This window comes from Aotus nancymaae, unplaced genomic scaffold, assembly GCF_030222135.1.
Source record: "Aotus nancymaae isolate 86718 unplaced genomic scaffold, 86718_ANA_hifiasm-v0.15.2.pri h1tg000079l, whole genome shotgun sequence".
Taxonomy (NCBI): Eukaryota; Metazoa; Chordata; class Mammalia; order Primates; family Aotidae; genus Aotus; species Aotus nancymaae.
In genome coordinates, this window is record NW_026988494.1 from 21,705,263 (window position 1) to 21,718,250 (window position 12,988).

At 54.3% G+C, this 12,988-nt stretch overlaps 1 protein-coding gene across 1 annotated transcript in view; it reads right to left on the reverse strand.

Annotated features, from left to right (window-relative positions):
* Window positions 1-205: 205 nt before the first annotated feature.
* The window catches only part of LOXL2 (lysyl oxidase like 2), a 93,038-nt gene continuing 80,255 nt past the window's right edge, over window positions 206-12,988 (reverse strand). The window contains exons 11-14 of the mRNA XM_021665141.2: window positions 6,495-6,610; window positions 5,260-5,396; window positions 1,850-1,961; window positions 206-1,153 (exon numbers count right to left, since the gene is read on the reverse strand). Coding sequence (XP_021520816.1) covers window positions 1,074-1,153; window positions 1,850-1,961; window positions 5,260-5,396; window positions 6,495-6,610 — 445 coding nt within the window. The 3' untranslated portion in view covers window positions 206-1,073. The remainder of the gene's footprint in view (window positions 1,154-1,849; window positions 1,962-5,259; window positions 5,397-6,494; window positions 6,611-12,988) is intronic.

A 12,988-nucleotide genomic window follows, 5' to 3' on the forward strand; every position in this document is an offset into this window, starting at 1 on the left:
GCTTCTCCCAGAGGGCAGGAGCTGCCCCTTTTAGAGCCTATTGAAGGAGGCCCCTGGTGACCACGCTGGGCTGGAGGGGATCTGGGGACCCATGTCCACTGCAGGGAAACCACAAATGTATCCAAAGCTCTGCTTCTGGCCACTGAACGTAGGAAGCCCACTGCTCAGGGCCCACATGCTGTGGGTCAAAGGAAACACAGACACGTATCATAAATCTTTTATTCCAAGTTCAAGTATGTGTAAGTGTCTGTGATGACACATGGTGTTCGGTGAGTGTCCCTGTCACCCAGGACCCTGGTTATAGCACCGTTGAATCAAAAACCCACAGAATTGGAACAATAGGAAGATAAGTCACTTACACAGGTGGGCTGGTTTTTCCTTAGAGCTGTACTTCCAAAGGCCCAGATGTCCGATATTAAATACCACTAAATTTGTGTTTCAAAAGTCTGTGAAAATATAATATAATATAGTATCTTGAAAAATAAGGGGGGCAGGTGGAGAGAGAAGCACCAAGTCTGGGCTCACCGAGTCAGACACCACGTGGCAGCATTATCTATGTGCCTATAGTAGACTAGAGTAGAGGGCGCTGGTTTCCTGGGCAGAGAGGTCTAGATATTCAAGTTTGCTGAAAAAGACCTAAGAGGAGGAGAAATGGGATTCGGCCTGACCTTTTCTTGCGGGGTGATGAGACTGCATTTGTCCACGTGTCACTGGAGATGTATGGCCCCATTGTGTCTGTGGTGAGCTCGGTGGCTTAGATAGGACAAGCTGGTGACAACCTGTCTGTGGGCCTCGTCCTGGGCAAGGTTGGCTCTTAGAGGTGCTGCTCCTGCAGCGCTGTGGACAAACTGCAGCCTCCAAGGCCTTCTCAGGCCCCAAGGGTCAGGCAGCAGCTCCTGGTGAATGACGGGAGCGTCCCCTTCCTCCTGAGCTTGGACATGGCTGTAGGGTCTGGATGGGGTGGGGGCCAGGCTGGGTGAAGGCACGCGGCGTTCATTCAGACTCACTTGTGGGGGAAGTCCCAGGGAAGATGTGGTGTGGCCTGAAGACAGGAGGTGACCACGCAGCCGCCTTTACTGCGGGGAGAGCTGGTTGTTTAAGAGCCCGCTGAAGTGCTCAAATTTCTTTTCTGTCTCTTCGCTGAAGGAACCGCCTGAGGAGCAAGAATTGGGGAAAAAGAGTGGGCAAATGAGATGCTCAGGCCTTGCCTGACCCTGAGCTGGGGGAGTGGGCTGCAGGAGCTCTGCTGGGACCCCCTCTGTGCGACCTCACAAGGACAGGTCCCAGGTGCTGGCCACCTCTAGGGCTGGGGACACAGCAGGTGCTCTGTCAAAGTTGACTGAACGAGTGGATAAATATAGCGCCTTTAATATTAACCTCGCCAAGAGTGAGGTCCATGACTGTTCCTGCCGGGGAAAAAGCTCTGCCTTCCCTTTTTGTTCCCCAAATCACATCATCCAAGGAAAAACTGTCTTTACTGGAGACTAGAAGTAACAGTGGTTTGCCAGCTTCCAGCTTTTGACAGAAAAACCTGATAGGCAGCATCCACAAATTGCTGACGCCCACATTTTTGAGGTCACATGCAAAATGAGCCAGTGGCCTCCGCTCCAACCCTTAAATAGCCTTGGGGTCTGCGCTGGGCCAGCCCGGGGCCTGTACCACCCTCTCTCCGTGGCCGGAGCTGGCTGTAAAAACTCAGTCTCCATCCAGGCCTGTGTGTCTGTGGCTTCCGTCCTGAATGTGGAAATGTGGTGCTGGCTGCATTCCCCAAGCTCTTTACCCAAATTAGGAAGCTGACTCTGGGTCCTTGAGAAAGTAGGGCAGCTCCCGCCTGCGTCCCGGGCCTTACCTATGTGGCAGTTGTACATCCAGATGCGGTGGCCGTCATAGCGGCTCCTGCACTTCATGATGTTGTTGGAGTAATCGGATTCTGCAACCTCGTAGTTGGGGTTAATGACAACCTGGGGAGAAGAGGGGCAGAGGAGGCTGCTGGTTCCCTCTGCGGCCACCTCCACCCAGGCCTGGGGCTCTGCGAGACCAGTGACCTCAGGGAAGGGAAGCGTGGCAGGTGCTGAGACCCAAGAGAGGGGTCTGTGGGTCCCAACAAAGTCCTTGGGGCAGGACAGGGAGATCCCACCCTCTGTCCATCCCAGTGTAACACATACCCCTCCATGCAGAGTGGGCCTTCAGAAAGGGGTCACCCCCTCTTGGGAGTTCTGGGAGAGGCAGGAGTTGGGGTCTGGGGAGGCCCCTGCTGAAGGGAAGCAGAAGGGTGTGGGAAGGACTGGGCAGTGTGGGAAGCGGGAAGAGGGCTGCCTGGGCACTGGAGATGGGACACTCGTCACAGCCATGTGACTGTGGACACATCCCTTCTTCTCTCTGTAAAGTGATGGGTGGGACGTGGGGATCCGTGTCCCTGCATGCTCTGCTGGCCGAGGGCCGGGCTCTGGGGCTGCTGGAGAGGCTGCACCCTCTCCCCGTCCTTCCACCCTTCCACCCCTGCCTCTGCATCCCCACAGCTGTGGGGACGTTGCCCAGAACAGCAGGAATAGGAAGGACAGATTCTGAGAGGGTGTCTGGGAGGGGACAGCAAAGAGGAGGTTTGGGGTGAGGACCCGAAAAGAAAAGAGAAAGGCAGGTGGAGGGAGAAGAGCCAACAGCAGTGAACAGAGGGGCAGAGATCAGGTGACAGGCCTTGCCCCGAGGGTCCTGCCACATTTGGAAGGGCTGTGGCCCACAGCAGTGAGGCAGGTACAAGCTGCTCGTTCAGGAACATTCTCTAAATTTGGGGCCCCAGAAAGGCCGAACATGACCCTTCAGCAGGCTGCTGGGCCTGCCCAAAGAGGTGCTGTGGGAAAGGGCGGCCAGCCTGGCAGCCAGCCCTGTGCTCGGGCCCAGCGGGGCTGTTCTGGGGCCTGCACTGGCCCAGCTGTGTCCTGCTGGGGCCCCGGCCTTTTAGCTGAGAAGGTGCAAGTCCCATTCTGCTGGGGCGGCTTGAGTTTTTTTTTTTTTTTTGAGACAGCATCTTGCTCTGTCACCCAGGCTGGAGTGTAGTGGTACAATTTAGGCTCAACTGCCTTCTGGATTTGAGCAATTTTCTGCCTCAGCCTCCCAAGCAGCTGGGACTACAGGCGCCTGCCTCCATGCCCGGCTAATTTTTTATTTTTAGTAGAGACGGGGTTTCACCATCTTGGCCAGGCTGGTCTTAAACTCCTGACCTTGTGATCTGCCCACTTCAGCCTCCCAAAGTGCTGGGATTACAGGCATGAAATCTACCCAACCGTTCTAGCTGCCCCCTCGTCTCTGGCTCACGCATGGTATGGGGCAAACACAGGTCCACATGCCAAGGCCTCTGGCTGTGCAGGCCAAGGCAGTGCTCTGGCCACCCAGGCGTCTCCACACTGCAGCTGTGAGGGCAGCGGATGCAGCAAGGGCTTGTGCTGGGGGCACCAGGGCCAGTGTGACATGTAGGGTGGAGGTGGGGCTGGAAATCTGTGTTCCCCACTGTCGCTCTCCACTCATCTGCTGCAGGCCAAAGTCTCACGAGGGCCTGCAGGAAGTGGCTTTAAGCCCCTATGTCTGTGAATCTAGGAAAAGATGAGAAAGTAGATAAAGCAGGGGCCACCAGGAGCCAGGAGGCCCCTTCAGCCCCGCCTCTGAGCCCTGCACAGCCCCTCTGCATGGAAGGCTACTTCCTCCTCGCCCAGCCCCCTCCTCCCGTCCTTCACAGCACCACTGATGTCTGAAGTCAAGGCCAGCACTTGTGTCCCGTGAATCCCCAGGCTGGTGCTTGTAGTGCCTAAAGCTCAATGTCTATATTAAGGGGAATGTGTTTTTTGATTAATCTGATGCATTAACATGCATGCTTCTAATGAGTCCATTTGCTAATTGTATCATTTAGGGGCCGGGAACACAAAATACAGAGTTGATGTGTCTGGGGTTGTGTGGCGGTGAAATTAGGGTAGTGATGATGCCCCTTCCTTGGGAGATTAAATGAAACAATGCATTCCCCAGGCTTAGATATTCAATGGATGGCACTGGCCAGAATACAGGGAGATACACCCTCACCCAGCAAAGTGAGAGCAGACCTTAAACAGAAAGCACAGGCAGTGTATACGTGCACATGGCCACGGCTATGCATCTTTTAAAATAAATAACCCTCTGGCTAGGCCTCTCCAAGTCTGTGGTTCTGGGCTTGTGGGTGGAAAGTGCTTGGCTGTCTGCTTTCCAGCCTCTGAAACTGCCCAGGAATCCTCTGAAAGCCCCTCTGTGGTCACTTCTCTGAGGTGTTTCTTCAGAGGGCTGTCTGTCAGTGGGGACCATGTGCCAGGCCCTGGGCTGGCTGAATGCCCCCTCAGGAACGCTTTCAAGGTGGAATGACACATTTCTGCACATGCACCTTGCTGCCCAACAGGGCAAGCTGGAAAACGAGAGGGGTGGGGCACGTGGGAGACAGCAAGAGGGTGGGATAAAGCTTCTGCAGGTGCCACGGACCCGTGCACCGGGGGACATTAGGGGTACAACACCCCGTGTCTCCCCCAGTTAGAGCCCTGGCCAGAACATGCAGCTGTTTTCAGGAAGGTGGGAAGCCAAGGCCCCCTGGCTCCTTCTCAGGGCTGGCCTTCCGCCCAGGCAGGTAATGTGGAAACAAACCCTGGGAACTCCTCTGACAAAGAAGGCACCTGGCCAGGCTGTCTCTCCTGTTCAATATTCTACTCTTACAGATTCATTTCTTTGCATTGGGAATGGCCCCATCTGTAGCTCCTCTTTTATGAGGCAGATACTTCTGAAAGAACTAAGTCACAGACACTTTCGAGTGACCCTCTCTTCATGATTTTGCTTTCAGTCTTGACAGCACAGACCAAGGAAGGCTAGGAGTACTAAGAAACGGGGATGGTGGAGGACAGCTCCACAGGTGCCAAGAGGGGTGGGTTCCTGAGCGTCTATGGAGTGAACTCCTGGCCGGAGGAGCAAGTCTAGCCTGCCGATGAGTTTTGAGTTGCACGTACCAGGTGTTAACCAAATCGAACATCAGTGTCTCCGGCGTCTCTGGTCCTGTGCATGCCCTATTCCTCAGGCCCTCATGCCTCACATCTTTGGGTTAACTGATGGACTGTGATGGCCTCTAGGGGTAGCACCTTTGCCCTTTAGACAGCCTGACTTCCATTCCCCTGTGTGGACACCAATGGGGAGGAGCCTCTGGAGGTGGCCTCCCCTCCCAGCCCCTGCAGGGCTGGAACCCCTTCCCGCCCACCTCACCTGGAACAGGTAGTCTCCAGGGGGCACGTCAGTGATGTCAACCCACTGGCAGTCGATGTCATGGCGGTACATGTCCCAGCAGCCCATGGTGATGCCCTGATCGCCGAAGTTGGCGCACTCGTAATTCTTCTGGATATCTGCAGGCGGTGGGGAGGGGAGCTCATCACCAAATAACCGTGGCCCCGCTGCCCGGCCTCTTCTTGCTCCCAAGGCCCCCACCACTGCTTCATCTGGGCTCAGCATTCCATCCCACTGTGTGGGCTTCTGATCTTTCTCATTTCAATAGAACCCCCCACTCAATTACCTGCCCACATCCTGTCTTTTCGTTCAGGCCGGGCTCAAGGTCCCCTTCCTCCCTGAAGCCCTCCTTGACCACTCTGATCCACCCTGGACTTTCTGTGACATCCTCAGCCTGGAGATGAACTGCATGTGTGTGTACCGGGGAAATCTCTGGCGTCTGTGGTTTGGCATTACGTGGGGTTCATGCTGTCCATCTCCTCTGGAGGATCAGCAAGAGAGAGTGTAGGACCACATCTCTCTGACACTTACATGTTATCTGCACATAGTAAGAGGTCAATGCCTGCTGTGTGATTTCACAGCAGGCCGCTTCAATGAATAACAAACTAAACACACATTTACTGAGAAGCTGCCATGCCCAGACACTGCTCTCAACAGTGGGTACAGCGAGAAGAACTGACAAGTCTCTTCATGAAGAGCCCCCAAGGCTGCAGGTGCGCGAACGAGGTGATCACAGAGCAGCTGTGGCGACCTACTAGAGGTGTGAGCAGAGTGCCACTCCTGTCTTAGGGGGGCTCCAAAGGGGGCATTTGAGTTGGAATTGAAGGGTGAGAGCCTGGTGGGGTAGTGAACTTGGTGTTGAGACACAGGAAAAAAGGTTGGTAGCAGCCAGAGTGGGAGGGGCGGAGGCATCAAAGTCTGGGCTACGGAGCCCAGATGGAGCAGGTCCCCAGGGTCTGGATCTTGTCCAGGAGGCCCTGTGGACTGACCAGTTCCCGTCAGCACAGCTCTGGGGGATCCTGGTGCCCCTGGAACCAGGTTGTGCCCATGCTCCCAGTGCCTCTCTATAGTTAAGGAAAGTCCAGGTAGGAAACGGCGGTAATGGTCAGAGTGACATAGGGTGAGCACCAGGCCTGGGCTCCAGCCAGGTGATCGTGGAGGTAGGGGCACTGGAGTCCCTCTGAAGCCTCCCATCTCCCCATTCCGCCCATAGATACCTCCTTCACACTCTGTGTCCTCCAAGCAGAAGCTGGCCTTGTGGCCCTCTGCCACCTTGGTGCCATTGAGGTTCAGCAGGTCATAGTGGGTGAACACCTCCATGCTGTGGTAGTGCCTGCAGCGAGAGAGAGATGGCCTGGAGGTCAGTTTCTGGAGCAACTGCTGCTTGCAAGCAGAGGCCTGGCTGGCTATTTGCCTCTGGGAAAACTTCTAGGGGACAAGAAGGGGCTGGGTAGGGAGAGGAGTGGATGATAGGGGCCTGAGGAAAGGGAAGCCGGTATGTCAGAGGCAGCTTCAGGGCTCTGGAGTCAGATAGCCGCTCATCTTGCTATGCCTCCGTCCTCTCCTCCACTGAACGGGAATGATCATCATAACGCATGGGGTGCTGTGGGCACCGGGAAGGTGAGCGGATTAGCCAGCACTGCATACGATAAGCAAAGGAACTCCAGCTATTGGTTTTTTTTTTTTTTTTTGAGACCAAGTCTCACTCTGTTGCCAGGCTGGAGTGCAGTGGCACGATCTCGACTCACCGCAACCTCCACCTCCTGGGTTCAAGCAATTCTTCTGCCTCAGCCCCCAGAGTAGCTGGGATTACAGGTGCCCACCACCACACCCAGCTAATTTTTTTTTTTTTTGAGACAGAGTTTCGCTCTTGTTACCCAGGCTGGAGTGCAATGGCGCGATCTCGGCTCACCGCAACCTCCGCCTCCTGGGTTCAGGCAGTTCTCCTGCCTCAGCCTCCTGAATAGCTGGGATTACAGGCACGCGCCACCATGCCCAGCTAATTTTTTGTATTTTTAGTAGAGACGAGGTTTCACCATGTTGACCAGGATGGTCTTGATCTGTTGACCTCGTGATCCACCCGCCTCGGCCTCCCAAAGTGCTGGGATTACAAGCGTGAGCCACCGTGCCTGGTCAGCTATTGTTTTTAATAAGCGTGCAACTGGCTCTCACTGCCCCTTCATGGTTGATGCACTTTCTTTGGACTAATTAAAAAACCCCCCATTTTGGTGTCATTTGAAATGGAATATGGTAGGGAGAAAACAACAAAAAAAGGGAAGGAGGCGTGGTTCAGGGGGAGAGACGGAAAGGAACAGAACGTGTGCCCTGCACAGGACATGCAGGTGCCCTAGGGTCGTGCCCGTGCTTCAGACCCGGTCAGTAAGGGCCTGCAGCTTCGCCTCCAGCCCTGGGAGGTGAGCAGCGAGTCTGAGCTCCTCACGTTGCACAAATAGAGCAAGAAGCAGCAGAAAGACAGCTGGGAGGCCTTCTGGGAAGGAGACACAGACTCGTCCTCGGGAGCACGCTGCAGCGGCAAAGGGAGGCGCGTCCCTGGGGTTCCGGAAGGGAGTTCTGCCAGGAGAGCTTGTGCAGGCAGGCTGCAAGTCCCTCGCCGCTGGTTTACATAACAACGCTCCCTCTCTTCCCTCGGGAGGAATTGAGAACAGATGCAGTCTTGGAACACAATGCGATGTGCTTGGTTTAGAACAGCCCTTGGTTCAGAATAAACAAGGGAAACGAGGTTGTTGCCTGTGGCTGCGGGCCTTCCCAGAGCCTGCCCGGCCCAAGCCCAGGGCTGAAGGGAGCAGGTTGTCTTAGCCCAATTCCAACCTGCAACGTGCAACAGTTCCTACACGCTTGTCTCCGCCATTACAGGGACATCTGGAAAATGGGGGAAACTGAGGAACAAGTTGCCAAGTCATGAGAGCAGAGGCTCCTTTGTTGGTGCATGATCTGCGCTTCCTCTTCGGCAAAGAGAGGAGGGTGGCTTTATCCGTTCTCGCTCTCGGAGCTGCAGAATTGAATAAGGTGAATGGTGTCAAATACCTAATGCAAGGCTGGTAACAGATGAGTGCTGAGGCCTTGACATACCTGACCCCCTGCCTGCGACACTCCCATCGCAGCAGTAACAGCAGCAGGAGTTTTATCACGTCCACTCACACCGCGCCTACACTTCCGCAGCCGCCTGCGTTTGGCCTCAGGTTCCCTCTGCTGTGTATGGCCGTGAGCGCATGGGGAAGACAGCAATGAACAGGAACAGAACAGGCTTCCTGGGAGGAAATTTGAGGCTCTTTTCCCTTCCTCCTGCATTTGCCTGTGCTAAAAATAGCGGGAGTTGCTAAGTTGGGCTTCCTTCAGTCACTCATGTTTCTGGGTAAAATGACACGGAGCCCAGGGTCCACTGAGAACGTTCACAAGGAGGCATTTTGTGGCCTTTGAAGTGACGACTTTGAAAAAAGTCTATTTTGGCTTCTTGAAGGAGCAAGAAGAGACATGAGGTCTGACTCACTGCCTAAAAAATGTCTGCATTGCTCAGAGAGGGGCTTATGTGACCATGTTTACCAGCTGGAAAGACTGAAGAGAAATAGGTTGATGCTCCGTTGTCTAAACAGAATTCAGACGGAGCGCACAGACAGACTCTTGTAAGGCTGACCCTGTCCCGCTCCTCGGCTTCCTGCAGACTTGATTTAAGTCTTCCCCAGCTTCATTTTTTCCCCTGCAAACACTCAGAGGGGAGCAGCTGGTTTCGTGGCCTCCCAGTTTTCCCTGGCTTCTGTCCTGGGCATCTCCTCTCTGCCTCTTGGGCGTATGCGGTCACCCCTCCCTGGGGCTACATCTTTTTCCCAGCTGCCTGGATTAGAGCCTTGAGCATCCCCCGCCACCAGCACTACCCACCCATACCCCCCAGGAAATGCACAGGACTCTGGGAGGATGGGATGGCAAGTCTGTCGAGGAAGATATTCCTCCTCTTCTCAGGCTGAGCTGCTGTGGCATCTAGGAGGGGCTTGGATCCCTGGGGTAGAGTTAGGGAAGCTTGGACTTGGAAGGAAAATCCAGACGCTAAGGGGAGAGAGCCTGACGCTTGGCGGAGGTCACTTGATCTCGACAAAAGGAGGCACAGCCTTCTACCGTGAGACCCCAGAGCTCAGTGGTTTTTGGTTTTGTTTTTCTTGAGACGGAGTCTCACTCTGTCACCCAGGCTGGAGTGTGGTGGTGTAATCCTGGGTCACTGCAACCTCTGCCTCCCAGGTTCCAGCGATTCTCCTGCTTCAGCCTCTTGAGGAGCTAGGACTATAGGTGTGCATCACTGTGCCTGGCAAATTTTTTTTTTTTTTTTTTGAGAAAGAGTCTTGATTCATTGCCCAGGCTGGAGTACAGTGGTGTGATCTCGGCTCACTGCAGCCTCTGCCACCCAGGTTCAAGCAATTCTTCTGCCTCAGCCTCCTAAGTAGCTGGGATTACAGGCGCCCACCACCACACCTGGCTAATTTTTTGTATTTTTAGTAGAGATAGGGTTTCACCATGTTAGCCAGGAAGGTCTTAATCTCCTGACCTCATGATCTGCCTGCCTCAGCCTCCCAAAGTACTGTAATTACAGATGTGAGCCACTGCGCCTAGCCCAGAGCTCAGTGTTTTATTAAGACATGGCACTCGCCAAGGGAGGAGGTGTTAGATGCAAAACGAATGGCAGATAAAGCTGGTTTAGAGGAAGATGGGAGCTGCAGGTATGTTCTTTGCTATCCTGGGTCATTGGTGGCCCCAGTGAAACTCCTGGTCAGCCTTGGTGCCCCTCGTAGAGGAGATGCTTGAGCTCTACATCTTTTCCCACTGTAGCCATGTGCCCCCGGGGCATCTGGAATGAACAGTCCTGGAGGTGCTCTGCAATAGTGGGGCAACCCTCCTGTCCTCTTTTCAGAGAACACTGAGGGTATTTCCATCCCGGGAGGAGCTGCCGGGAAGGCAGAGGCCCTTCTGCCCGCTCCACCTGCCATCCCCCTGTGCCAGGCAGCCCCTTGGCAGCAGCAAGCCCCACAGATATGATGAGGGTCTCAGATGGGCTCCCAGGGGCCACATCACATCTGTGGGCTTTGATCCTGCCGGGAAGCTGCGCCGCACATGTGGCAGGCAGGGTGGAGGGAAGGGAGTCTCTCCTCTTTGCAGCCATGCCATCCCTGACCCGGAGGACTGTCATCTGAGCTGGAGCCCACTCCCCCTGCTTCTCCAACTCCTAGCTGCTCTCCTGGGGCTCCCCTGAGGTGGGAGGGCCAAGCCCCTAGGCCTGTGCAGCCTGGTGTGCATCTGTGCCCAGTGCTCTGTCCCCTGTCAGAGCTGTGGCACATCGTGCCAGTCGAGTGGGGGCATCCCCACAAGCGGCAGGAGAGGGACCGCATGGAGAACATTGGCCAGGGTGTAGTGCACGTGAGACAGAACAACTCCGGGGGCACCTTCCTCCAGGTCTGGTTGCCATGCAAACTTCCAAGGTGGCCAATCTTGGTGTTTCAGCCAAGGGCTTTCCAAGAACAGAGCCCTCCTCGAGGCAGCATCAGTTAAACTGGAAACAGCATTTTTTTCCCATTCCCACTAATTTGAGCCAGGGTTCTCAAGCCAGGCTCCAGATGGCCTTCGGAGTGTCTGCAAATCTGCTGACATAGGCTATTAAACTTCCAGAAATATTTGTTTTGAGGAGAGGACAAGCCAGCTCTCATCAGCTTCCCAAAGGAAACCAACAGAGGTTTGAGGCCTGGAATCCTGTTCCTCCCACAGCACCTGGCAAAGTCACCTGGTGCTCAAGGGACCCACCTTAAGGGCCCTAGGATCTTATGGTCATCGTTTCTCAGCTACGGACCAGGACAGGGAGAGCAGAAGGTACATGTGCTCAGCATGTCCTTCCTTCCCCTCCCAAGCCATTGACTGGAATATCTGTAAGCAAAGAAATAAAACAGACCACAGGAAAAGCGGTATGTGGCAGGGGCAGGGAGCCACAGTCCCCAGGGCTAGATCAGAAGAACATTTCCAGGACGTCACTGTGTACCTATTCTTGGAGGAGATCGATCCTTGGAGAGTAAGTATATGGCACAGAGAGGTTCCTACCATGTAATCTCTGGGTGGGCCGCCATATGCAGGGCTGAGATGCAATTATCTTCTGCTTATAGACCCATAGGCAGCAACAGCCCCTGCCTGCCCAGGGGTTCCACCCACACATTCCCCAAAGGGAGCCAAGCACCCATATCGTCATAACTTTACTCTGACTTACACCCTGAAGAAGACTGGCGTGCTTCTCTATAAAGACTGCACCTTCGGCCGAACGCAGTGGCTCACATCTGTAATCTCAGCACTTTGGGAGGCCGAGGTGGGCAGATCACCTGAGGTCAGGAGTTCAAGACCAGCCTGACCAATATAATAAAACCCCATCTCTACTAAAAATACAAAAATTAGCTGGGCATAATGGCATGCGCCTGTAATCCCAGCTACTTGGGAGACTGAGAGAGGAGAATCACTTGAACCCAGGAGGCAGAGGTTGCAGTGAGCCGAGATCATGGCATTGCACTCCAGCCTGGGTGACAAGAGCAAAAGTCCATCTCAAAAAAAAAAAAAACAAAAAAGCCACACCTTCTTGGGCTAATTAGGACATTCAGAACATTCACTGAATTCTACCATAGTCCTTTCTTGTGAGACTAGTTGAACAACTCTATCCCAAACTGATCTGAATGTGACTAGGTCATCGGTTGCGATATGAAAAAAAAAAAAAAAAAAAAAAAAGCCAAAGATAGATTTCTGAGCAGAGTCAGCAGAGAAAAAAGAAAAAGGGTATGTGCTTTGGAGTCAGACAGGTCCAAGCCCAGATCCCTGCTCTCTGCAACTCCTAACGTTATCTTGGGCAAGGGACAACTCCCAACCTCTGTGTCCTTCCCTAGGAAAACGAGCTTTCACTGGGCTTGACACTTAGAAGGGGCCAGGACATGTTCTGCCCGTAACAGTGATGGCCACATTCCAGAGCTGCTACAGAGCCTAACATCTAGACGAGGGCTTCTCGGACTTCAGTGTGCACACGGCCACCTGAGAGTCCTGCTAAATGCAGATGCTGATGCTTAGGTCTGCAGTGTGCCCTGGGATTGAAGAGCTCCCAGGCTCTCATGTGGTGGCCGATACCACCAGTCCGAGGACCTGACTTTGAGAAGCAGGGATGTAGTGCAAAGCCTCGGTTGTACAGATGGGCCTTCCAAGTGTGGAGAAGGGCAATGACTAGGTCACAGTCTGCAGCCCCAAAGGGGGCTTCCTGCTGTATTAAGTGGCAGAGGGCTCTCTCCCTTCCTTTCCAAGAGCACACCTGTTTCTCTTCCCTCTACCCACCCAGCTCAGGTCTGAGCAAGAAAATCCCTGGACAGGCAGAGACAACAGGTTCTGGATTAGATTAAGAGGCCAGGCAAAGAAAGGGAAAACAGAGGAAAGGGGAGAGGATGAGCAAATGGCCTGTGGTGGCTCCAGCCAGGGCTGGCTGTAGGATTTCACCCTGTTCTGTCCTTGCCTGGGATTTGTAGCACTGGGATCAGGTCTACAAACTGACAGAGCTGGAAGGGACAGGCGAGGTCCCAGGCAACACGGCCCAGCTGAGCCAACATCATACAGCTGGCTAGAGGCATGGCTGCGTTTAGAGACCAGGTCTCAGGACTCCTGGGCCCAGACTGCAGTTTCCCATCCACTGTCTTCCTAG